Source organism: Oncorhynchus gorbuscha, linkage group LG01, assembly GCF_021184085.1.
Source record: "Oncorhynchus gorbuscha isolate QuinsamMale2020 ecotype Even-year linkage group LG01, OgorEven_v1.0, whole genome shotgun sequence".
NCBI classification, from domain to species: Eukaryota; Metazoa; Chordata; class Actinopteri; order Salmoniformes; family Salmonidae; genus Oncorhynchus; species Oncorhynchus gorbuscha.
The window spans coordinates 71,487,429-71,514,695 of NC_060173.1; the positions used below are offsets into that span (position 1 = coordinate 71,487,429).

Sequence of the window (27,267 nt, forward strand, 5' to 3'; positions counted from 1 at the left end):
TCCTATCACTGTCAATTCCCCAAATAGCCAAAGCAGACATACACATACTAGAGATGGTGGCTATAACCATTGCCTGTTCAGACACACAAACATTAAATCAAAAAAGGCCTAGAAACAAGATTAATAACACGATGGAGAGTAGAAGTATTTTGGGTGTTTCCCAAAACCTTTGTAGCTAAAGTGGTATTTCGTACATATCAACGAACCAGATGCTCACCACACATAAAACAGCAGTGCTTAATTTAACGACTTGTGTTCCTTCAGGCACAGAAGGCTGATTGTCAAACATCTATTTTTTACTATCGTTACTGTCTCAAGAAGTGTGGCTGGGTTGTGGAGAGCAATTTATCCCTCCTGTTGTGTTCCGGGTCAAAAATGACCAGTCATTAGAAATGAATGGGAGAGACTACAATTAGTGTTCAGGCACATGCACATTCATCAGATGGGCACACTTCCTCTCTCAGACCCCCACATGCATGCATGCATGCACACACACACACACACACACACACACACACACACACACACACACACACACACACACACACACACACACACACACACACACACACACACACACACACACACACACACACACACACACACACACACCAAATGATATACTGTATGTGAGGCTCTTGATCATATCTTTGAGGAGGGGAGAGGCCAGGAAACTGACAGTGGAGTAGTCTGATTTTTCAGATTTTGATATGTTAAAAAAGTTTGAAATATCCAATAAATGTCGTTCCACTTCATGATTGTGTCCCACTTGTTGTTGATTCTTCACAAAAAAATACAGTTTTATATCTTTATGTTTGAAGCCTGAAATGTGGCAAAAGGTCTCAAAGTTCAAGGGGGCCGAATACTTTCGCAAGGCACTGTAATTTTATACCAATACAATTGCTCGGAGAAGCTAAAAGGTAGGGGTCAAAATTATTGATGCCCCTGTTTTCAATACCTTTCAACATCTCACCTTGTGAGGATAATGGCACTGAGCCTTTTTATAAAATGTTTTATGAGATGGAGAACACATAAGATTCTGTATGGACCATTTTTCCATAGAGAATCCTTCCAGATCCTTGATATCCTTAGTTTACTCTTATGGACTGCCCTCTTCAATTCAAACTACAGGTTTTTAATGGGTTTCAAGTCTGCAGACTGAGATGGCCATTGCAAAATGTACATTTTGTAGCCAATTATACATTTTTTTAGGATGGGGAGGGGGGGGGGGTTGATGTGTGCTTGGGGTTATTGTCCTGCTGGAAGATCCACAAGTGTGGCCAAGTTTCGTAACTACTAGGTTTTTTAAAAATAATGATGCCGTTGACCTTAACAAGGGCCCCAGGACAAGTGGAAGCAAAATAGCCCCATGACATCAAAGATCCACCGGCCCAGATGGAATCCTTAGCCTCGTCCTCAGAGCATGCGTAGGCCAGCTGGCTGGTGTGTTTACATATTCAATCTTTCCCTATCCCAGTCTGTTGTCACCACATGTTTCAAGATGGCCACCATTGTTCCTGTACCCAAGAATGCAAAGGTAACTGAACTAAATGACTAAATGACTCACTTCTGTCATCATGAAGTGCTTTGAGAGTCTGGTCAAGGATTATATCACCTCCACCTTACCTGTCACCCTAAACCCACTTCAATTTGCTTACTGCCCCAATAGGTCCACAGACGATGCAATCGCCATCACACTGCACTCTTCCCTGTCCCATCTGGACAAGTGGAACACCTATGTAAGAATGCTGTTCATCGACTACAGCTCAGCATTCAACACCAAAATACCCTCCAAGCTCATCATTAAGCTTGAGGCCCTGGGTCTCAACCCTTGCCCTGTGCAATTGGGTTCTGGACTTCCTGACGGGCTGCCCCCAGGTGGTGAAGGTAGGAAACAACATCTCCACTTCGCTGATCCTCAACACTGGGGCCCCACAAGGTTGCATGCTCACCCATGACTAAGTGGCCATGCACACCTCCAACTCCATCATGAAGTTTGCAGACGACACAACAGTAATAGGCTTGATTACCAACAACGATGAGACAGCCTACAGGGAGGTGGTGAGGGCTCTCAGTGTGGTGTCAGGAAAATAACCTCTCACTCAACATCAACAAAACAAAGGAGATGATCGTTTACTTCAGAAAACAGCAGAGGGAGCACCCTCCTATCCACATCGAATGGACAGCAGTGGAGAAGGTGGAACGGTGTAAGTTCCTCGGCGTACACATCACGGACAAACTGAAATGGTCCACCCATGCAGACAGTGTGGGGAAGAAGGCGCACCAGCACCTCTTCAACCTCAGGAGGCTGAAGAAATTTGGCTTGTCTCCTAAAACTCTCAAACTTTTACAGATGTATAATTGAGAGTATCCTGTTGGGCTGTATCACCGCCTGGTACGGCAACTGCACCACCCACAACTGCAGGATCTCCAGAGTGTGGTGCGGTCTGCACAACACATCACCGGGGACAAACTACCTGCCCTCCAGGACACCTACAGCACCCGATGTCACAGGAAGGCCAAAAAGGTAATCAAGGACAACAACCACCCGAGGCCCTACCTGTTTACCCCACTACCATCCAGAAGGCGAGGTCAGTACTGGTGCATCAAAGCTGGGACCAAGAGACAGAAGCTGTTTTTCAATCTCAAGGCTACTGTTAAACAGTCATCACTAGCACAGAGAGGCTGCTGCCTACATACAGACTTGAAGAATCATTGGCCACTTTAATAAATGGAACACTAATCACTTTAATAATGCCACTTTATTAATGTTTACATATCTTGCATTACTCATCTCATATGTATATACTGTGTTCTATATTATCTATTGCATCTTAGCCTATGCCGCTCTGTCATTGCTCATTCATATATTTTTATGTGTATATTGGGAATCGAACCCACCACCCTGGCGTTGCAAGTACTCTATGCTTTACCAACTGAGACACACAGTACCACAGTATTAAGACATTTTAGCTAAAAACCTGGTGGCCTCTGGTAGTAGGCTGAAACTTGTCCACAAGTGGATCTTCCAGCAAGACAATAACTCCATGCACATGTCAACATCCACAAAGAAATGGTTAATTGGCCACAAAATCTACATTTTACAATGGACATCTCAGTCTCCAGACTTGAAACCCAATGAAGACCTGTGGTTTGGGAATTGAAGAGAGCAATTCATAAGCACAGACAAAGGATATCAAGGATCTGGAAGAATTGCTCCCAATGTGTTCTCCAACTCATAAAACATTTTAGAAAATGGCTGTGCTGTTATCCTCGCATGGCGAGGTATTGAAAACTATTGAAAACAAACATTTTGACCCCTACCTTTTTGAGAAAAAAAACAACATTTTTGGCAAATACAATATAGCTCAGTATTTAAATTATTTATTTCATACAGATATTTTTGATCATCTTTATCAATGGTGTCCATAATTCTGGGCCCCACTGTTTGTGTCAATGCAGGAAGTAAACTGAAATTCTCAACCTGATAAGTAGAAGATTAATGTTTTAATTTTGAATTCGCATCACTTCCTGAATTGACTGCTTTCATTTCGAATGGAATGACAGCTTAAATGAGTCAGCCTTATACGGTTTCACTATACGATTAAACTGACCTTTTGCAATTACGTTAATCACCGCACAAATTACAGCACACATTCAAATATGTGTAATCCTCCGATGTCCTTCAACATTGGAATCCGACTCCTGTCAATTTTATAAGAATGAGGTAATGTCAACCAATGTTAACCAATGTTAACTCCGCTCTTGGAGGGGCATAGAGTAATGACCTGCTCCGATTGACATTTGATTGTTATTGAGTAGGGTTGCAAAATGCCAGGAACTTTCAATAAATTCCCAGGTTTTCCCGAAATCCTGGTTGGAGGACTCCCAATATCAGGATCGTATAAACAGGACATCTGGAATCTGTCCACTCTCAATGTATGTTCACTAAAATACCTGCTTCATCCGTAAAGACAATGTTCTAAGTCCCTAATTATATAAAATCCTTGGGCACGCTTGAATATTCTATCTACCTCCATCTAAAGTCATTTAATAAGCAATGTTGCACAGAAATCAGTCTGATCGTAATCTGTAGTAATTACTGTCCGCCCTGCGGAGTTTGTCTAGTTTTCTTCAAAAGGCTATATCAATAACATTGCTTGTACAGAGGATGGACCACTATTTTTTTAAAGTTTACCTTTATTTAACTAGGCAAGTCAGTTAAGAACAAATTCTTATTTTCACAGACTGCCTAGGAACAGTGGGTTAACTGCCTGTTCAGGGGCAGAACGACAGATTTGTACCTTGTCAGCTCAGGGATTTGAATTTGCAACCTTTTGGTTGCTAGTCCAACACTCTAACCACTAGGCTACCCTGCCGCCCCTAGTTGAGGAATGTGCAAAAGGAAAGACATTTAAATTGGTCAGTGGTTCCCAACCCTTTTCGGTTACTGGACCACAAACTGACTTTTGCTCTGCCTGGAATACCCCTAAAGTACCCCTCGTGCATTTTACCAGTAGGCCTATGTTCTCATGAGTCTTCTCAAGTACCCCCTGTGGATAAGCCAAGTAACCCTAGGGGTCCTAGTAAGCCCTGGTTGGTAATCAATGGTCTAGGTTAAGGTCCAGGGCACTAATGTTTTTGTGCCAACTCCAAAGTGTTGTAGCCTTTAGGCTAAAAAAAAGTGTTGTGCAATGAAGGCCAATCTTTCATGGCTAAAGCAATTGTTGTGTTACATTCAATTGCTCTGTAGTTCCTCCAAATTGTAATTGTGTCAACGCAATTAAGGTGACATTGCTTATCCCATGCTTGTTTCACTTTCAAAATTAAGCTCAGTAGCAAAAAAAACAACAAACATTTGAGTTATTGTACAGTAAACTTACCTTAAAGTCCTTGAGATAATGAAAGGAGGAAAAATTCTCCCAGCACTGGCACTGAAGTCACCCTTGAATCGCAGTTGCTGCTGTAAATTGAATGTTTTTATCTGACTGTATCAGTGATGTAAAATCTCTGAGAAACTCTTGGAGTTGCCAACGGCAATTAGCTCCCAGATTAGTCCGCTGGAACATGCTTTGGTTTGGCATTCTGCCGCAGCGCATGGGAAATAAAGAATAGAGCGGATCATCAAATACTAGGTGAATATCAATGAATGGACCAAATTGACCTCGTCCCCAGCTCCCTGATGCAATTATTTACTATTCACATCAATTATTGCTAACAGATGACACTAATGATTTTGAGCGAAAGCTGGCGATGGCAGCCCTTCTAGAGATCAATGCTACTTAAAGAGGAGTCACAGCGCACACAACACTTGCCATCTTTCAGGGTGTTTCTATCTGGATTTGACCCAGAACCGCATTGAGCAATTATAGCACGCTTTTGACGCAGCATCTTTAAGTCATACGTGTGTGTGTGTGTGTGTGTGTGTGTGTGTGTGCCCAACTTCGGGACTAGTTGTGAATGGATAAACAGGTTTATCCCATATACAATTTGATCCTTGCTAAATAATAGTGGAAAGACTACTGAAAATAGAGGGCTACATACTTGTTTTGCTACTGATGTAACTTCTCACCCATCAAGTATGGCTGAAAACACTCTCTCTTTGCTCACAGACTATGTGATTGACATTTTGATAAATCATTTTCCTTTTGGGAAACACGATTCCATGGTTCCAGCCAGTGAGGCAAAGACTAAGAGAGGAGGAATTAAGCTGAGTAATAGATCACTGCGTGATTATTGATCATTGCCCATACTGTATTATGCATTACCTTTTGAGATATGATAGAACTCCAAAACCCAGGGGGCTGCAGGTACAGTGAATTGTACAGTCATGGCCAAAGGTTTTGAGAATGACACAAATATTAAATTTCACAAAGTCTGCTGCCTCAGTTCGTATGATGGCAATTTGAATATACTCCAGATATTGAATATACTCCAATATTATGAAAAGTGATCAGATGAATTGCAATTAATTGCAAAGTCCCTCTTTGCCATGCAAATGATCTGAATCCCCCCCAAAAACATTTCCACTGCATTCAGCCCTGCCACAAAAGGACCAGCTAACATCATGTCAGTGATTCTCTAGTTAACACAGGTGTGAGTCTTGACGAGGACAAGGCTGGAGATCACTCTGTCATGCTGATTGAGTTCGAATAACAGACTGGAAGCTTCAAAAGGAGGATGGTTCTTGGAATCATTGTTCTTCCTCTGTCAACCATGGTTACCTGCAAGGAAACATGTGCCGTCATCATTGCTTTGCACAAAAAGGGCTTCACAGGCAAGGATATTGCTGCTAGTAAGATTGCACCTAAATCAACCATTTATCGGATCATCAAAAACTTCAATGAGCATGGTTCAATTGTTGTGAGAAAGGATTCAGGGTGCCCAAGAAAGTCCAGCAAGCACCAGAACCGTCTCCTAAAGTTGATTCAGCTGCGGAAGAGCATGCTCAGGAATGGCAGCAGGTAGGTGTGAGTTCATCTGCACGCACAATAAGGTGAAGACTTTTGGAGGATGGCCTGGTGTCAAGAAGGGCAGCAAAGAAGCCACTTCTCTCCAGGAGAAACATCCGGGACAGACTGATATTCTGCAAAAAGTACAGGGATTGGACTGCTGAGGACTGGGGTAATCCCCTTTCCGATTGTTTGGGGCATCCAGAAAAAAGCTTGTCCGGAGAAGACAAGGTGAGCGCCTCAATCAGTCCTGTGTCATGCCAACAGTAAAGCATCCTGAGACCATTCATGTGTGGGGTTGCTTCTCAGCCAAGGGAGTGGGCTCACTCACAATTTTGCCTAAGAACACAGCCATGAATAAAGAATGGTACCAACACATCCTCCAAGAGACACTTCTCCGAACCATCCAGGAACAGTTTGGTGATGAACAATGCATTTTCCAGCATGATGGAGCAACTTGCCATAAGGCAAAAGTGATAACTAAGTGGAACAAAACATTGATATTTTGGGTCCATGGCCAGGGTTAAATAAGTGATTTTTGTCTGAATTACAGCTGTAATAACCCTTTGGGAATACTATAACTTGGTTAAGCTTCTCAAGTATCCGTGAGTTATTTACTCTGAAAAAAAAGAACCTAACAAAGGGAGGTCAGAGGTCAGTAAACCAGAGGTGGGGCAATGGTACCAGGCGGCAGGCAGGCTCGGAGTCAGGACAGGCAAGGGACAAAACCAGAAGGGCGAGAAAAGAGAGACTGGAAAAAGCAGAAGCTGAGAAACTGGTTGACTGGAACAAACAAGACGAACTAGCAAGGGACAAACAGAGAACACAGGTTTAAATAGACAAGGGATAATGGAGAAGATGGGCGACACCTGGAGGGGGTTGGAGACAATCACAAAGATCAGGATGTGACAAAAGCATGCAATCTTTCAGTTAACATGCTAATAGAGGTACAGTGCCTTGCAAAAGTATTCATCCCCCTTGGCGCTTTTCCTATTTTGTTGCATTTACAACCTGTAATTTAAATGGATTTTGGGGGGATTTCATGCAAACATAAAATAATCCAGATTGGTGTGATATGAAAAAAATATATAAAAAAATAACAGGTTTAAAAACATTTCAAATGGAAAAGTGTGCATGCATATGTATTCACCCCCTTTGCTATGAAGCCCCTAAATAAGATCTGGTGCAACCAATTACCTTCAGAAGTCACATAATTAGTTAAATAAAGTCCACCTGTGTGCAATCTAAGTGTCACGTGATCTCAGTGTATATATACACCTGTTTTGAAAGGCCCAGAGTCTGCAACACCACTAAGCAAGGGGCACCACCAAACAAGCGGCACCATGAAGATCAAGAAGCTCTCCAAACAGGTCAGGGACAAAGTTGTGGAGACTTTGAACAACCCACAGAGCACCATCAAATCCATTATAAAAAATGGAAAGAATATGGCACCACACAAACCTGCCAAGATAGGTCCGCCCACCAAAACCTCATGGACCAGGCAAGGGGGGCATTAATCAAAGAGACCAAAGATAACCCTTAAGGAGCTGCAAAGCTCCACAGCGGCGATTGGAATATCTGTCCATAGGACCACTTTAAGCCATACACTCCACAGAGCAGGGCTTTATGTAAGCAAACACGTGTGGGAGAATCCAAATATATGGAAGAAGGAACTCTGATCAGATGAGACTAAAATTGAGCATTTTGGCCATCAAGGAAAACACAATGTCTGGCGCAAACCCAACACCTCTTATCACCCCAAGAATACCATCCCCCTCCGTGAAGCGTGGTGGCAGCATCATGCTGTGGGGATGTTTTTCATTGGCAGGGACTGGGAAACTGGTCAGAATTGAAGGAATGATGGATGGAGCTAATTACAGGGAAATTCTTGAGGGAAACCTGTCTTCCAGAGATTTGAATCTGCGACGGACAATGACCTTAAGCATACTGCTAAAGCAACACTCGAGTGGTATTAGGGGAAACATTTAAATGTCTTGGAATGGCCTAGTCAAAGCCCAGACCTCAATCCAATTGAGAATCTGTGGTATGACTTAAAGATTGCTGTACACCAGTGGAACCCATCCAACATGAAGGAGCTGGAGCAGTTTTGCCTTTAAGAATGGGCAAAAATCCCAGTCGCTAAATGTGCCAAACTTATAGAGACATACCCCAAGAAACCTGCAGCTGTAATTTCTGAAAAAGTTCGCTCTACAAAGTATTGACTTTGGGGGGGGGTTACAGTTATGCACACTCAAGTTTTATTTTATTTTTTTGTCTTATTTCTTGTTTGTTTCACAATAAAAAATATTTTGCATCTTAATTAAACGTGGTAGGCATGTTGTGTAAATCAAATGATATACAAACCCCCCAAAAATACATTTTAATTCCAGGTTGTAAGGCAACAAAGTAGGAAATGGCCAAGGGGGTGAATACTGGTCCTTCTGTAGCTCAGTTGGTAGAGCATGGCGCTTGTAACGCCAGGGTAGTGGGTTCGATTCCCGGGACCACCCATACGTAGAATGTATGCACACATGACTGTAAGTCGCTTTGGATAAAAGCGTCTGCTAAATGGCATATATTATTATTATATTATTACTTTCGCAAGCCACTGTATTTTCAGTTGAAGTCGGAAATTTACATGCACCTAAATCAAATACATTTAAATTCAGATTTTCACAATTCCTGACTTTTAATCCAAGTAAAAATGTCCTGTCTTGGGTCAGTTAGGATCACCACTTTTTCTTAAGAATGTGAAATGTCAGAATAATAGTAGAGAGAATGATTTATTTCAGCTTTCATTCCTTTCATCACATTCCCCGTGGGTCAGAAGTTTACATACACTCAAATAGTATTTGGTAGCATTGCCTTAAAATTGTTTAACTTGGGTCAAATGTTTTGGGTAGCTTTCCACAAGCTTCCTACAATAAATTGGGTGAATTTCGACCCATTCCTCCTGACAGAGCTGGTGTAACTGAATCAGGTTTGTAGGCCTCCTTGCCCACAAATATTCTATAGGATTGAGGTCAGGGCTTTGTGTTGGCCACTCCAATACCTTGATTCTGTTGTCCTTAAGCCATTTTGCCACAACATTGGAGGTATGCTTGGGGTCATTGTCCATTTGGAAGACACGTTTGTGGCCAAGCTTTAACTTCCTGACTGATGTCTTGAGATGTTGCTTCAATATATTCACACAATTCCCTATCCTCATGATGCCATCTATTTTGTGAAATGCACCAGTCGCTACTGCTGCAAAGCACCCCCAGAACATGATGCTGCCACACCCGTGCTTCACGGTTGGGATGGTGTTCTTCGTCTTGCAAGCAGTAGTCATTATGGCCAAATAGTTATATTTTTCTTTCATCAGACCAGAGGACATTTTCCAAAAAGTACGATCTTTGTCCCCATGTGCAGTTGCAAACCATAGTCTGGCTTTTTTATGGCGGTTTTGGAGCAGTGACTTCTTCCTTGCTGAGCGGCCTTCCAGGTTATGTCGATATAGGACTCGTTTCATTGTGGATATAGATACTTTTGTACCTGTTCCCTCCAGCATCTTCACAAGGTCCTTTGCTGTTGTTGTGGGATTGATTTGCACTTTTTGCACCAAAGTACATTTACCTCTATGAGACAGAACGCGTCTCCCTCCTAAGCGGTATGATGGCTGAGTGATCCCATGGTGTTTATACTTGCGTACTATTGTTTGTACAGATGGACGTGGTACCTTCAGTCGTTTGGAAATTCCTCCCAATGATGAACCAGACTTGTGGAGGTCTACAATTTTTTTCTGAGGTCTTGGCTGATTTCTTTTGATTTTCCTATGATGTCAAGCAAAGAGGCACTGAGTTTGAAGGTATAGGCCTTGAAATACATCCACAGGTACACCTCCAATTGACTCAAATGATGTCAATTAGCCTATCAGAAGTTTCTAAAGCCTTGACATAATTTTATGGAATTTTCCAAACTATTTAAAGGCACAGTCAACTTCTGACCCAGTTAAATAATCTGTTTTAAAACAATTGTTGGAAAAATTACTTTTTTCATGCACAAAGTAGATTTCCTAACCGACTTGCCAAAACTATAGTTTGTTAATAAAAATACATTTGTGGAGTGCTTGAAAAACAAGTTTTAATGACTCCAACCTAAGTGTATGTAAACTTCCGACTTCAACTGTAGATAGTACTTTGGCCTCTTCTGCGGCACATTAATTTTTACTTTGTATCGTACTGAGCAGTAGGTGCCTGGATCACTATCTACTCTCCAGCGGCAGTAAAGATTTAATTGAATTTCTGAACACACTCCTTATTTTTCAGGAGGTCCAACGGAATGGGAAGGCAGGTGTTCCTGCAGTGAGGTGGCCCAGCCTGCTGAGTCTGACCTGTCCACGCAGTAGCTGCAGTGGCAGTGAGGCCTCCTTATCCAGTGCCTGTAGTGAGTACTCCAGTGGCTCACATACTTGGGCAGAAGGACGCAGCTCCTCCAAGCAGGTGAGTCTCCCAGTCCGATCTTAAACAAATTGCTGTTGCATACAGCGAAGTAAACTTGTAATAAGTTACTATGCATGAAGGTTCCTCAACATTCATCAATAAATTCCATGTCTTCTTTTTTCTTGTCGATGACTAAATTGTCTCTCCCTTTTGTAACAGTCTGCAATAAATCGAGAGAAGAGGATGAGTGCAACTTATTGCTCTGTATCAGTAGAGCAGCCAGATCTAAGCTGGAAAGAGGGCCACATTCTGAAGGGCCTAAAGAGGCTCCAAATGCGCAGCCCAGCTCCCCAGGAGCCATCTTCACTTGCCCCCACGTCACATTTCAAGAACTGCATGACCTCCAACGAGGGCATATACTCTCTAGGGGTCAAGTGTGGTCCAATAGGGGTACTGCCCGCATTGACAAAGGGAAAGCCTTTCAAGCCAGGAGCAGGAGTCAGTACCTTAATCTCTGACTCAGACGATGCAGATGATGAATCGCCTCAATCCCCAGTCAGGGAGTCCTGCTGCCCACCCATCAAAGACACTCATCATCTGGAAGGACAGCCTGCGTCTGAATTGGAAATGGCACAAGGGGAAAAGAGCTTTACGGACTACAACTCCCAAGAGGAGCCTGTAAGACTTATAAGAAGTCCCAGCAACTCCCTATCACCTATCAAAGACGTCTTCTTGCTCAAGGGTCCTACACTGAAGCCTGGACTTAGCCCAACGGCGACCACTACCACTGTGAGTGGACTTGAGAATACAAATTGGATAGAAAAAGACAAGCAGTCTGCGTTTACAAACTGGAATGTTATGGACAGTTGCAATTTGAGGCCAGAGAGTGTTAAACAGCCACAGGAAAAAGTGACAGACAAACAACTAGAGACAGGGGCTAGGGAAGTGAGACAACCCATTCATCATTCAGCATCCAGAGCTCTGAGTTGGGTTAGTGAGGTCAGACAGCGTAGTGCTTCCATGGATACGAAGCATTACAGAGAGCCGAACTGCCATGGTGAAATTGATACCAAGGACTACACCATTTTGGAGTCCCGACAGAGGAAAGCAATGCCTAAGGCCTGCAACTCAGCAAGGAAGGCCTTTTTCCTCCGAAGCAAGAGTGTGGACGCAGGCCCAGACCAGGCCAAGCTGCACCAGCCTCTACATCAGAAACTGATAAAGGTCAATCAAAGGTCCAAGAATCACTTGAACACTCCTGGGTCCAGTGGCCCTGGCACAAAGACTTACCTCAGCAAGGCACCTGGTCCAGCAAAGGCATCAGTACAAATGTTTGAGAAAGGTAAGAATGCTACTGGTGCAAGAACTTCAGGGCCACTTGAGAATAGGGTACAGAGCTCCCCTTCTTCTTCACCTCAGAAACTGGTCAAGGTATTTAAGCCACCTGGGCTGAATGATTACCCCAAGAGACCATCTAAAGTATCCCAACCAGTCTCCAAACTCACATCAAGTGGAGCAAAAGCCCCCAACTCCAACAATTCAGCTTGCTTTCCACTCAAACAGAGACAGCAAGACCAGCACTCCGATCCACCTCGCAATGATATCAGGTCCCTTTCTCCTCCACCCCCACCAGGTCGGACCACCTCCCTACTAATACGAACTGATCATGACTCATTACCTCAGGTGCATAAGCCTGTGGTTCAGCCCCAAACCTCTAGCACCGTGAAGGCAACCACCAATAGCACCAAATCTCAGTCAAGTCATCATTCATCTATTTTACAAAAGCAAGCTCAAGCCCCCATCAAAATGCAAGACACTCCTCATATGGATCCAAAAATGGGCTCTGAGATGAAAAAGTCTCCGAAACTGGTCCCTACCAAAGTTCACCATACCTTACCAATTTCTACCCCTATTCAAGAATCCAAGGAAACAGCCTATTCCCACTCCTCACTGAGCTGGACTGTGGCACAAGCCTCTCATCAGGAAAATAGTGTCCCCTTTGTGGTGCCAAACCAGGGCTGTTTACCTGTGTCCCAGCAAAGCAATGATGAGCCACAAAGTACAGAGCTCTTACCTCAGGCCTCAGCATCTCTTCTCTGCCATGACATAGTTAGTAACTCTCAACATTCTATGACCAGGGTAGTGAAGTCATCCATTCTTCTTGGCTCCAAAACCAATGAGTCAACCTCAAAGCCGGGCAACAACTCCACAGTTAACACTGCTACAAAGGGAGTGCAGACTTTTGAAAACCTCTACCAGGACACCTACACACGTCCAATGATGCACTGTGTCAATGCAGCTGTAGCCAAGGTCAATGCTAGGAGAAATCTCAAGACCCGCTGTAGCTCACTAGAGGAGCCTACACTCCCACCTACAGCAGCAGAGAATGGTGTAACTTTGGACTGGGGATTTGATGAAGAGGGCTGGCTATTCAAGCGCTCAGTCTCAGTCTCTACCCGGCCTCCTATCCACCCAGTTATGGGCATGAACGGAGCAAAGGCTCGCAGTCACAGCTTCGGAGCACGTTACATGGACAGACCAAACGTCAGCAGGTCAGGAAAAGTCCGTACTCACATCAAAACTAACTCAGGAAGCTCTTTGAACTCTCTTGGTGATGTATTTTGGGGTAGTATGAGTTGCTCCAACAGCTACCATTGTCCCATGAACAGATCCCACGTTAACAATTTCATGATTGAGGAAGGCTTGCCACTACCTCCACATCTGAGGGCTTCCAGTGATCGATTTGATCTGAAACACAAGAGGTTAAACTCATCACATCTCCAGACTGACAAACAGCTCTCTAGCACCTTCTGTGAACCCATCCATGGGGAACCAGAAAGGCAGTCCACCATTGAGGAGAAGGTCATGATGGGAATCAAGGAGAATTTGCAGAAATCTCAAGAGCAGGAGAAGACAACTGAAACTAAGCAGAAATCTGTCTCATCCCTGGCAAACTGGTTCGGATTCCGCAAGAACAAGCTCCCTGCTCCGAGTGGTAAAAACGTAGATATTCAAAAGGGAAAGGAGGAGAAGAAGGACCATAAGCTTGGATCTCTATTGGGTGGGAAGCAGGCAAAGTCCGACAAAAAGGAGAGGAGGAAAAGTGAAGGTCATCGAATGGACAGGTAAGGCTTTTATATTGTTTAGGTTGGGTAGCTGAGAAGTCATGTTGACTGTTTTACTGCTGGGAATATCATGTTTTTGAGAGGCATCAAGATAATGTAACATCTCATTAATTACAAAATAATGCTTTGCTTTATTGAAATGCACTTGTCATACTTACCACAAAGACCGAAAAATACTGTCACTTTTCACTTAAAGTAGATTTTGATATCCGTAACCAGAGCTGCAGTAATGATTAAAATCAATTAAATCCAACATCAGTATCTCTGCTTAAACCCCCTAGAGTCGACTGACGCACCAGTGCATCAATCTAAGTTGCATTACAAAAACATCCCCATCAAAATCTGTCAGTTTTATCTAGAGATCTGTTTCTTTTGCATTGGATGCGTCTCAATCCATAAAAACCGCAAGTGTCGCAATTCCTCATCTGCGGTCTAAGATGGCAAAGCTAGAGCTGTGTTATTCAGACCATGAGACATTCTAAAAATTAGTCTTCTCACGTAAATGTCTGTTACATCCGAACGGTTTGGCCGACAAACTCAGTTTTGCTCTACAGCCACCACAAGTTAAGAGACTCGTCTGAAGTCGGTACGGTCCATGTGCCAATTCTGTTTGGTAGAGTCTGAACCGTTTGAGCTACAAACTAATGGGACTCCACTGTGGAAAGAGGAAATTCTCTCCGTTTTTCTCTACGACACCCACAAGTGGCTCAGGACTCGTCTGGAAGTAACCGGTACTGGTTAAGAAAAACAAATGAAAGAATGAAGGTACAGTAGTCTTTGCCTGACCAAAAACGAGGTTCAATAAGTGTAAAAAATATATATAAATATATACTCTGAAGTTTACATACACCTTAGCCAAAAACATTTAAACTCAGTTTTTCACAATTCCTGATATTTAATCAATCCTAGTAATAAATCCCTGTCTTAGGTCAGATAGGATCACCACTTTATTTTAAGAATGTGAAATGTCAGAATAATAGTAGAGAGAATTATTTGTTATTGATTTAATTTCTTTCATCACATTCCCAGCGGGTCAGAAGTTTACATACACTCAAGTAGTATTTGGTAGCATTGCCTTAAAATTGTTTAACTTGGGTCAAATGTTTCATGTAGCCTTCCACAACCTTCCCAGAATAAGTTTGGTTAATTTTGGCCCATTCCTCCTGAGAGACCTGGTGTAAATGAGTCTGGTTGAAGGCCTCCTTGCTCGCACACGCTTCTTCAGTTCTGCCCACAAATTTTCTATAGGATCGAAGTCAGGGCTTTGTGATGGCCACTCCAATACCTTAAGTTTGTTGTCCTTAAGCCATTTTGCCACAACATTGGAGGTATGCTTGGGGTCATTGTCCATTTGGAGACCCATTTGCAACCAAGCTTTAACTTCCTGACTGATGTCTTGAGATGTTGCTTCAATATATCCACATAATGTCCCATCCTCATGATGCCATCTATTTTGTGAAGTGCACCAGTACCTCCTGAAGAAAAGCACATCCACAACATGATGCTGCCCACCCCCGTGCTTCACGGTTGGGATGGTGTTCTTCGGCTTGCAATCCTCTCCATTTTTCCTCCAAACATAACGATGGTCATTATGGCCAAACAGTTCAATTTTTGTTTCATCAGACCAAAGAATATTTCTCCAAAAAGTAGGATTTTTGTCCCCATGTGCAACTGCAAACCGTAGTGTGGCTTTTTTATGGCGGTTTTGGAGCAGTGGCTTCTTCCTTGCTGAGCGGCCTTTCAGGTTAGGTCGATATAGGACTCATTTTACTGTGGATATAGCTACTTTTTTACCTGTTTCCTCCAGCATCTCCACAAGGTCCTTTGATGTTGTTGTCGGATTGATTTGCACTTTTCGCACTAAAGTACGTTCATCTCGAGACAGAACGCGTCTCCTTCCTGAGCGGTATGACGGCTGCGTGGTCCCATGGTGTTTATACTTGTGTACTATTGTTTGTACAGTTGAAAGTGGTACCTTCAGCTGTTTGGCAATTGCTGCCTAGGATGAACCAGATTGTGGAGGTCTACAATTTTATTTCTGCAGTCTTGGCTGATTTCTTTTGATTTTCCCATGATGTCAAGCAAAGAGGCACTGAGTTAGAAGGTAGACCTTGAAATACATCCACAGGTATACCTCCAATCGACTCAAATGTTGTCAATTAGCCTATCAGAAGTTCATAAAGCCATGACATAATTTTCTGGAATTTTCCAAACGGTTTAGAAGCACATTCAACTTAGTGTATGTAAACTTCTGAACCACTGAAATTGTGATACAGTGAAATATAAGTGAAATAATCTGTCCGTAAACAATTGATGGAAAAATGGCATGTGTCATGCACAAAACTATAGTTTGTTAAAACCTCTCTGGGATATGTGGGACGCTAGCGTCCCACCTGGCCAAAAGACAGTGAAAATGCAGAGCGCCAAATTCAAATAAATTACTATAAAATCCAACTTTCATGAAATCACACATGCAAGATACCATGCTAAAGCTACACTTGTGAATCCAGCCAACATGTCAGATTTCAACAAGGGTTTTCGTGCGAAAGCAAACGATGCTATTATCTGAGGATAGCACCATAGTAAACAAACACTGACAAGCATATTTCAACCCTCCAGGTGCGACACAAAATATAGAAATAATGATATAATTCCTTATATAATTCCTTACCTTTGACGAGTTTCTTTTGTTGGCACTCCAATATGTCCCATAAGCATCACAAATGGTCATTTTGTTCGATTAATTCCGTCGATATAAATCCAAAATGTCAATTTATTTGGTGTGTTTGATCCAGAAAAACACCGGTTCCAACTTGCTCAATGTGACTACAAAATATCTCAAAAGTTACATGTAAACTTTGCCAAAACATTTCAAACTACTTTTGTAATACAACTTTAGGTATTTTTAAATGTAAATAATCAATCAAATTGAAGACTGGATGATCTGTGTTAAATACAGGAGGAAAACAAACTGTTGCTAGCTTTCAGGTCACGTGCCTCTAACAAAGAGTCCTCTTCACTCTAGTCTCATTCTGAACAGTGTTACTTCTTCATTACACAAAGGAAAAACCTCAAACAATTTCAAAAGACTGTTGACATCCAGTGGAAGCGGTAGGAACTGCAAGAAGGTCCCTTAGCAATCTGGATTCCCAATGAAAACCCATTGAAAAGAGTGACCTAAAAAAAAAAATCTGAATGGCTTGTCCTCTGAGTTTCGCCTGCAAAATAAGTTATGTTATACTCACAGACATGATTCAAACAGTTTTAGAAACTTCAGAGTGTTTCTATCCAAATCTACTAATAATATGCACATCTTATCTTCTGGGGATGAGTAGCAGGCAGTTGAATTTGGGCATGCTTTTCATCCAAAATTCCGAAAGCTGCCCCCTATCCAAGAGAAGTTTTAAACAAAAAACGTGTGGAGTGGTTGAAAAACGAGTTTTAATGACTCCAACCTAAGTGTATGTAACTGTAAACTGTCATGGCCAAAAGTTTTGAGAATGACACAATTATTAATTTCCACAAAGTTTTCTGCTTCAATGTCTTTAGATATTTTTGTCAGATGGTACTATGGAATACTGAAGTATAATTACAAGCATTTCATAAGTGTCAAAGGCTTTTATTGACAATTACATGAAGTTGACGCAAAGAGTCAATATTTGCAGTGTTGACCCTTTTTTTTCAAGACCTCTGCAATCTGCCCTGGCATGCTGTCAATTAACTTCTGGGCCACATCCTGACTGGTGGCAGCCCTTCTTGCATAATCAATGCTTGGAGCTTGTCAGAATTTGTGGGTTTTTGTTTGTCCACCCGCCTCTTGAGGAATGACCACAAGTTCTCAATGAGATTAAGATCTGGGGAGTTTCCTGGCCATGGACCGAAAATGTCAATGTTTTGTTCTCCGAGCCACTTTTGACTTATGGCAAGGTGCTCCATCATGCTGGAAAAGGCATTGTTCGCCACCAAACTGTTTCTGGATGGTTGGGAGAAGTTGCTCTTGGAGGATGTGTTGGTACCATTCTTTATTCATGGCTGTGTTCTTAGGCAAAATTGTGAGTGAGCCCACTCCCTTGGCTGAGACGCAACCCCACACATGAATGGTCTCAGGATGCTTTACTGTTGGCATGACACAGGACTGATGGTAGCGCTCACCTTGTCTTTTCCGTACAAGCTTTTTTCTGGATGCCCCAAACAGTCGGAAAGGGGATTCATCAGAGAAAATGACTTTACCCCAGTCCTCAGCAGTCCCATCCCTGTACCTTTTGCAGAATATCTGTCTGTCCCGGATGTTTTTCTTGGAGAGAACTGGCTTCTTTTCTGCCCTTCTTGACACCAGGCCATCCTCCAAAGTCATTGTCTCACTGTGCGTGCAGATGCACTCACACCAGCCTGCTGCCATTCCTGAGCAAGCTCTGTACTGGTGGTGCCCCAATCCCGCAGCTGAATCAACTTTAGGAGACAGTCCTGGCGCTTGCTGGACTTTCGTGGGCGCCCTGAAGCCTTCTTCACAACAATTGAACCGCTCTCCTTGAAGTTCTTGATGATCCGATAAATGGTTGATTTAGGTGCAATCTTACTGACAGAAATATCCTTGCCTGTGAAGCCCTTTTTGTGCAAAGCAATGATGACAGCACATGTTTCCTTGCAGGTAACCATGGTTGACAGAGGAAGAACAATGATTCCAAGAACCATCCTCCTTTTGAAGCTTCCAGTCTGTTATTCGAACTCAATCAGCATGACAGTGATCTCCAGCCTTGTCCTCATCAACACTCACACCTGTGTTAACTAGAGAATCACTGACATGATGTTAGCTGGTCCTTTTGTGGCAGGGCTGAAATGCAGTGGAAATGTTTTTGGGGATTCAGTTCATTTGCATGGCAAAGAGGGACTTTGCAATTAATTGCAATTCATCTGATCACTCTTCATAACATTCTGGAGTATATGCAAATTGCCATCATACAAACTGAGGCTGCAGACTTTGTGAAAATTAATATTTGTGTCATTCTCAAAACTTTTGGCCATGACTGTACACTACCAGTCAAAAGTTTTAGAACACCTACTCATTCAAGCATTTATTTTTATTTTTACATTTTCTACATTGTAGAACAATAGTGAAGACATCAAAACAATGACATGTACATATGGAATCATATAGTAGCCAAAAAGGTTTTAAACAAATCAAAATATATTTTATATTTGATATTCTCCAAATAGCCAGTCTTTGCCTTGACAGTTTTGCACACTCTTGGCATTTTCTCAACCAGCTTTACCTTGAATGCTTTTCCAACAGCCTTGAAAGAGTTGTCACATGTGCTGAGCACTTAGTGGCTGCTTTTCCTTCACTCTGCAGCCTACTCGTCCCAATCCATCTCAATATGGTTGAGGTTGGGGGATTGTGGAGGCCAGGTCATCTGATGCATCACTCCATCACTCTCCTTCTTGATAAAATAGCCCTTACACAGCCTGGAGGTGTGTTGGGTCATTGTCCTGTTGAAAAATAAATTATAGTCCCACTAAAACCAAACCTGATGGGATGGCGCATCACTGCAGAATGCTGGGGTAGCCATGCTGGTTAAGTGTGTCTGTGATTTATTTAGAATTCAAGGCAGTGTCACCAGCAAAGCACCCCCACACCATAACACCTCCTCATCCATGCTTTACGTTGGGAAATACACATGCGGAGATCATCCGTTCACCCACACCGCGTCTCACAAAGACACGAAGGTTGGAACCAAAATTCTCCAATTTGGACACCAGACCAAAATACACATTTCCACTGGTCTAATGTCCATTTTCTTGGCCCAAGCAAGTCTCTTCTTCTTATTGGTGTCATTTAGTAGTGGGTTCTTTGCAGCAATTCGACCATGAAGGCCTGATTTGTCTTTTACTTGAACTCGGTGAAGCATTTATTTGGGCTTCAATTTCTGAGGCTGGTAAATCTAATGAACGTATCCTCTGCAGCAGGGGTATCTCTGGGTTTTCCTTTCCTGTGGCTGTCCTCAGGAGGGCCAGTTTCATCATAGCGCCTGATGGTTTTTGCAACTGCACTTGAAGAAACTGTCAAAGTTCTTGAAATGTCCTGTGTTGACTGACCTTCATGTCTTAAAGTAATGATGGACTGTCGTTTCTCTTTGCTTATTTGAGGTGTTCTTGCCATAATATGAACTTTGTCTTTTACCAAATAGGGCTATCTTCTGAATACCACCCCTACCTTGTCACAACACAACTGATTGGCTCAAACACATTAAGAAGGAAAGAAATTCCACCAATTAACTTTTAAGAAGGCACACCTGTTAATTGAAATGCCTTCCAGGTGACCACTTCATGAATGTGCAAAGCTGTCTAGGCAAATGGTGTCTGTTTGAAGAATCTCAAAAATATTTAGATTTGTTTTACACTTTGTTGATTACTACATGATTCCATATGTGTTATTTCATAGTTTTGATATCTTCACTATTATTCTAGAATGTATAAAATGGTAAGAATAAAGCAAAAAACCCTTGAATAAGTAGGTGTTCTAAAACTTTGGACCATCACAACATCTTAGTCTGAAGAATTAAAGATACTGAGTTCTCCATTTTAAGTCATACCTCATGTACACTTAACCATCACCACTTGATTGAACTATCAAACAGATCTCTTCATATCTTTCCTTGAGGTGATTTATTGCCCCAGATATCTTAAAATATTTTTATTAAGCGCTGTTAGAAACATTTATAATACTTCTAAGTCCTGAGACCAGTTCTGACACATTTTAGACACTTAGCACAGTGAGGATTCAAGAGGTAGGCAGCGGCTGCACATTACTTTATTATCTGGAACACCCTGGGCATGTTGCGTAAATATGAAAGATACGTAGATTATAGTGGTCGAGTGAACCTGTTTTCTTTCAGCTCGGTGGGGAAAAGAGACTCCCAAGATGCATTTCTCCTCTGCCTCTCGATGGCCTCCCAGGGAGCCTCAGTTAACAGCATCATGCAAGGACAAACTGGCATCTGTGGGGACACAAAGGTACATTCCATTTTACCCAGAATGCAGATTTGATTTGATTCAGTGCAGGGATTAAATTGTAACTGGAACTACAATTGAGAACTGCTCAATTAATGTTATGGGCATTTTCCCATACAAATTCTATGTCCAATGACTTGAATTGACTGGAAAATTAAATGACTATAACTCTACGACGTGTCAATTAAATGTCTATGGATTTTTATTGAATATACATGTCTGCATGGCCAGTGAGTGAGAACTGTATTTCTGTGTATTACAATTTGTGCCAACACCACTTTGCATGGACCATAAGTAAAATAAGGAAATTATATTAACATTTAACTGTGCTAGTTCATTTCAACCTGTCAGTAGCCTAGACCCTCTGAAAGACTTGCAATCTCTTCCCTAACACTAGAAAACACCATTTCTGAACGGTAGTATTTCTGTATAATACCACAATCTATACAGAAAGGAAGTGAAGCTAAATAAATACTGTATTATCAAAACTGACCTCGCAAGGTCCCATCTAATTCAAAAGTAGAAATGTGAGATGAATTCAAGAGAAAGGGGATGGGTGACCGTAAGAAAGGAAAATATGAGAAGAATATAAAGGACCCAGGAAGATATGTGGCAGATCAGATGGATATGGAATTAGGGTGAGAGATTAAAAAACTATGAGATGAGAGAGAAATGTGTAACAAAGATATATAAACAAAGACACACCAATGAAACAGATAACCAGAACAAAACTTTGTGTTTCACAGATTGTGTGAATCACTCCAACACACGTTCACGCATGTCACATGCTTTCACACATACATGCACACAAACATGCAGGAGATACTGTAGATACTTCATGTAGATACGGAGGAAAATCTATGGACTATTTAGGTACAGTATCTACAAACATTCACAGGCAGTCTTGATAATGGAGTGATCATTAGAATGAACATTGCTTAGAAGCATTTTCAATGACAGTCCATCATTGTCCTGATGTGATTCAGATAAATATTGTTAGCCTGTTGCACAAATAGATAATCTAGACAACTAAAATGGCAATTGAATTAGTTTATTAAATTTGTTTTCCCCACCAAACTTAACAAAAAGTCTGACTGCCGCTGTTCAATTAGATTACCAAGGGGTAAAAATAAGTCAACAATGACAATTTCTGTGAGATTTTGCTTTACAAAGAACTCAAAACATGTCTTAACATAAAGGATTGCATGAAAGAGGAAATTTGAGTCAGCCAATCAGTCTGCGTTTGTAAGGAATACATTCATACCACTTTATAATCATAGATTCAAACCATGATGGTAAATTGCAAACCACAAATTAAATATGTAATCACAAGTATAGAGAAATAATTTTATTGAATTTTTTTTTTTAACTAGGCAAGCCAGATAAGAACAAATTCTTATTTACAATGACGGACTAGGAACAGTGGGTTAATTGCCTTGTTCAGGGGCAGAATTACTTTTTACCTTGTCAGCTCAGGGATTTGAACTAGCAACCTTTCGGTTGTTGGCCCAACACTCTAACCAGTAGGCTACCTGCCACCTCATCTACTTCTTTACAATTCACAAAAACAAATTTAGTCCTCTGTTCCATACAGGTATAATTATTCTCTCTTCTTGCTCCCATAAACAGACAAAAACACAGAGGATGAACCTTAGGACTGATAACGACAATGGAGCTGCATTAAAGAGCCCCAGTCAAGATCACGTGATCGGTAAGGGATTTAGGAAAACTGTTTGTATTGAACTTGGTAGATTGGACCTGTCGAGAAGCAACCTTTTGCTCCTACCCATAGGAACTTCATGTAGATTTAAGAATAAGATAGGTGTTTCATGGTCATAAGCCCAACTTGCACCTATCCAATTTTATTAGATCTACACAAGTGTACTCTTTCCATCAGTTAAGGCCAATTTTATCCTCTGTTTAAACCCCAATATAGTATTTTTCAAACCTGGTTCCGAAAACATTTTACATTTTTCAGCCATCAAATTACTGAAGCATTGCTAATACTGGCAGATTTCCTTCCTAGCTCTCTGACCTCTTTTCTGACATGTTAGTTTAACCTGTGAACCAGAGTGAAAGAGATGGAACCACAGTTGAAAGAGCAAGGTTGCGGGCAAACACTGTGTTTTGACTGTACGTGACACCCCCTCACTCAGATTTATTGATTTCCTTCTGTGCATTTAACTTCACAGAGAAATACTGAAGTACAGTGCTCTTTTGCTCTGTCTCTATAATTAAGGACAATTTAGATAGTATCAAAGCCCCTGCCAAGCATGCTAAAATGAAATGTTTCAACTCTGCACGAGTCTAAGAAGTAATATAAGTATCCAATTTAAAGGCAACTAGAATCAACTTCCAAGTGAGTGGAGGTCTAAATGTCACTCAGTATATTTGAGCAATTTTCTTCGTGCCATTTGAGGAGAATATGCTGATGTGTTTTTAAATATTTGGCTTTTTGAATGAATTTACTTGTAAAATCTGTCTGCCAAAGACATCTGTAAAGTGTGTATGTAACAAATGCATTTAGGTCTCCTCAGAATTAATTCATAGACTCATAAAGATCTTTGGTCTGTACTGAAGTGATTTTCTAACTTTTTAGGCTAAGAACCCCTACCCCTATCAACCCATACCAAACCTTGAAACCCTACGGCACTGTGTGCTTAAAGGCCCATGACAGCCATTTTTTTAATCAACATTCCATCATTTCTGGGTAACAAACCGAACTGTAAATGGCTTTCCATTAAAATGGTCAGAAATAGATTTTTAGCAAAAAACTATTTCTCAAGCAAGAATGTTGTTCGGACTGTCCGGGAGTGGTCTAAGTGAGGAAGCAAAAACTGGAAACTAGTTTTTATTGGCAGAGGTTTGGCACTCTTTCTTATTGGTCAATCAACCAATTTACCGCATGGTGATGTCACCTTGGAAAGCCGAAACTCCCACCCATGCAAACCTGCTGGTCCTGTGTAGATTGTATTTTCAACCAGAAACTATCAGGAAATAACACAGATCACATTTTTTTTCACACTTTTAAAGAGTTTCATTAGCTGAATGTGACAAAAACTGTATTGACTTGGTTGACTTTTTGCAAATTCAACCACCTAGCCACATTGACGCAAAGTTGAAATAATGAAGAAACTATGTTGATTCATCCATTTTGGCTTATTGGGGTATAGTTGACTGAAATGGCATGACAGGCTTTAGTATGAACATGTGACTATGTTAGACTAGTACTTTGAACTATGCTGCTGTGCATTGAACTTCAAACATTATCTTGAATGCTTGAATATGGATGAACTGTAAACATGCCAATCAATGGTCAACCCCTCTGATGCTGCCTGCCCATGCAAGGAAGTGTCACAAAGGTGCTTGATAATTTTTGCCTTCAAGAACACAAATCAATCAACGTCTGCGATCTGTATCGCGCTCTTACCTTTATTAGTTACTCCTGTTTGTGTGACAGGCAAGTAAGAGCTACTTTCATCGTTATTTATTTCTAGAGCTGTTTATCACAATTTGAAACTGACCACCTGAATCATTTAAGTTTAATCATCTTCATGTATGAATAAAATGCATACTAAATGTAGACACCCAATTATCAAAGAAGTTGTCAGTTATAACAGCCCACCTGTTTTAAGTCCAGCTTTTCTCTGGATCACTGGAGAGGAGACAATATTTTCAGATGATAAAGAAATCTACTGGATATTATGTCAAAAATCATGTTAGCATGACAAAGACTTTGATGTTTGAATTCAGGATATCTTGTTCTGAGCTGTGTTTGTCTGTGCCAGTTCATTGGAGGGACAGTTGAAACATTTCAGAATAAAGCATCAACGGCTTGGTCTGGTTTTCGATTTCATGACAGCGGGAATAAAACCTTTATTTATTTATTTTTCCAATTCTTTCAAAAAGTTCACATAAGATCTGAAACTGCTGTTTTTTTTCATTGTATCAAAGCGAGAGGTATGAGAATGAAAAATAAGTCATCACTGTACTTGACCTATTTTGTAGCCCAGCATACTATATGATATGCACAGTTAATTGTATTACATTGTAAATGTATACGTATTCAATACAGCTCGAACAGTAATTCATTAGCAATAGGTTTGCCACCAACAAGTACAATATCAAATCAAATCAAATGTATTTATATAGCCCTTTGTACATCAGCTGATATCTCAAAGTGCTGTACAATAGCACATATTCACCTCATTTGACACGGACACTAAATCAATGGTTAAAGAGTGCCCGATTTTCCTTCTTTGGGTGAAGCCAATTTTTTTCTGGTGCAAACAATGGCATCAAGTGTTAATTAGCGAGGAATCATAAGCCAGCGTCACAGTTACATGTAATTGTACTGCACTGCCATCCATTTGGTTCTTAGAGGACATTTGTCGAGTGTGGTAGAATGAAATAACCAGACCATCTGTTACATTAATGCACTGACATTCTACAAGGCTGCCTGGGTGTCAGCAGCCAGTCACTGCTGGTTAGGACACCCTCATGCACAACATAATGTAGGTGAGTTAGGACAGGGGCAAGGAGGAAACATACAAACAAATCAGGTTGGAGTGAAAAAAAATGCATGAAATTTAATGGATAATGTTGTGGATAGTGATGCACTTTGAGATTGCAGTTCATGTTGTTGAGACATATTCCCAATGTTATTAGAAACACATTCATTCCTAGATTATTAAACTGGTCATGAGGAAGTTTAGATTATTCTTTGGGCATAAATAATTGTTGCAGTATTATTGTATCTCATTTTTATTTGATGCACTACAATAGGCATGTGCTTGTCTTTTGTTGATTCCTCTTCAACCAATTATATAAAAATGTGTCATTCCGTTATCTCTTTCCTTTTGTTGTGTGTAACTCCTGTCATTGCCTGCATCCCCTAGCCCCATCATGTGTTCTCCTTGTGTCTCAGGCTCCGGCTGCAAGATGCGAACATTGGACAGCGGCATTGGAACGTTCACCCTCCTTGATTCCTCCTCCTTCCTCCACTTCCTTCCCAAGTCCCCATCGGCCCAGGGTCACTCCCTCAGCCCACCCACTGTGCCCAGTTCTTCAAGTGCAGAAGTGTCACTCTCCCCATTACCCAGGTGGAGAGTGCCTGCCGGCTCAAAGGACCATCCCTGCAGCCAACCAGAGCTTGTCAACTCCTCGTTATCTGACACCACTGTGACCCTTGTCCAATCAGTGCCTTATCCCACTGTGGCCTTCCTTCCTTCAGCCCATCCCATCCCTGTCTGAGCCCCTTGTGACCTGTGCCAGTGTATGTGATACTCAGAGCAGGCTGCCCAGACTAGCCTCAGGTAAAGCCCAGAGATATCTTGTCCAGAGATACAGTGCCTTCAGAAAGTATTTCTACACCTTGATTTATTCCACATTTTGTAGTGTTACAGCCTGAATTCAAAATGGATTCAAAATATTTTCTCTCACCCATCTACACACATGACCCCATAATGACAAAGTTATAACATGTTTTTAGAAATTGTAGCAAGTTTATTGAAAATTAAGTGCAGAAATATCTCATTTACATAAGTATTCACACCCCTGAGTCAACTTTGCAGAAGCACCTTTGGCAGCGATTACAGCTGTAAGTCTTTCTGGGTAAGTCTCTAAGAGATTTCCACACCTGGATTGTGCAACATTTGCCCATTATTATTTTCAAAATAATTCAAGCTCTGTCAAATTGGTTGTTGATCATTACTAGACAACCATATTCAGAACTTGCCATAGATTTTCAAGCAGATTTAAGGCAAAACTGTAACTCAGGAGCATTCATGTTCTTCTGGTAAGCAACTCCAGTATAGATTTGGCCATGTGTTTAAAGTTATTGTCCTGTTGCAAGGTGAATTAATCTCCCAGTGTCTGGTGGAAAGCAGACTGAACCAGGTTTTCATCTAGGATTTTGCCTGTACTTAGCGCCATTTTTTTATCCTGAAAAAATCTCCAGTCCTTAACAATTATAAGCTTACCTGTAACGTGATGCAGCCACCACTATGTTTGAACATATGTTTATTTATTTTTACCCGGGAAGTCAGTTAAGAACAAATTATTGTTTACAATGACGGTCTAGAGTGCTACTCAGTAATGTGGTGTATTGGATTTGCCCCAAACAGAACACTTTGTATTCAGGACAAAAGTTAATTGCTTTGCCACATTGTTTGCAGTATTACTTTGGTGTCTTGTTGCAAACAGGATGCATGTTTTAGAAGATTTTTATTCAGTGCAAGCTTCCTTTTCACTCTGTCATTG

General features: G+C 41.4%; 2 protein-coding genes across 2 annotated transcripts in view; both read left to right on the forward strand.

Annotated features, from left to right (window-relative positions):
- The window catches only part of LOC124046165 (nck-associated protein 5-like), a 63,703-nt gene extending 52,027 nt beyond the window's left edge, over positions 1–11,676 (forward strand). Inside the window, exons 7-9 of the mRNA XM_046366283.1 lie at positions 10,760–10,933; positions 11,093–11,551; positions 11,641–11,676. Coding sequence (XP_046222239.1) covers positions 10,760–10,933; positions 11,093–11,551; positions 11,641–11,676 — 669 coding nt within the window. The remainder of the gene's footprint in view (positions 1–10,759; positions 10,934–11,092; positions 11,552–11,640) is intronic.
- On the forward strand, positions 11,625–26,405 carry LOC124014559 (nck-associated protein 5-like). Its single transcript, XM_046329746.1, has 4 exons — positions 11,625–13,998; positions 20,892–21,009; positions 22,636–22,717; positions 25,934–26,405. Exons 1-4 carry the CDS (start codon positions 11,732–11,734, stop codon positions 26,257–26,259), a joined length of 2,793 nt encoding a protein of 930 aa, XP_046185702.1. The 5' UTR covers positions 11,625–11,731; the 3' UTR covers positions 26,260–26,405.
- The last annotated feature ends 862 nt before the right edge of the window (positions 26,406–27,267 follow it).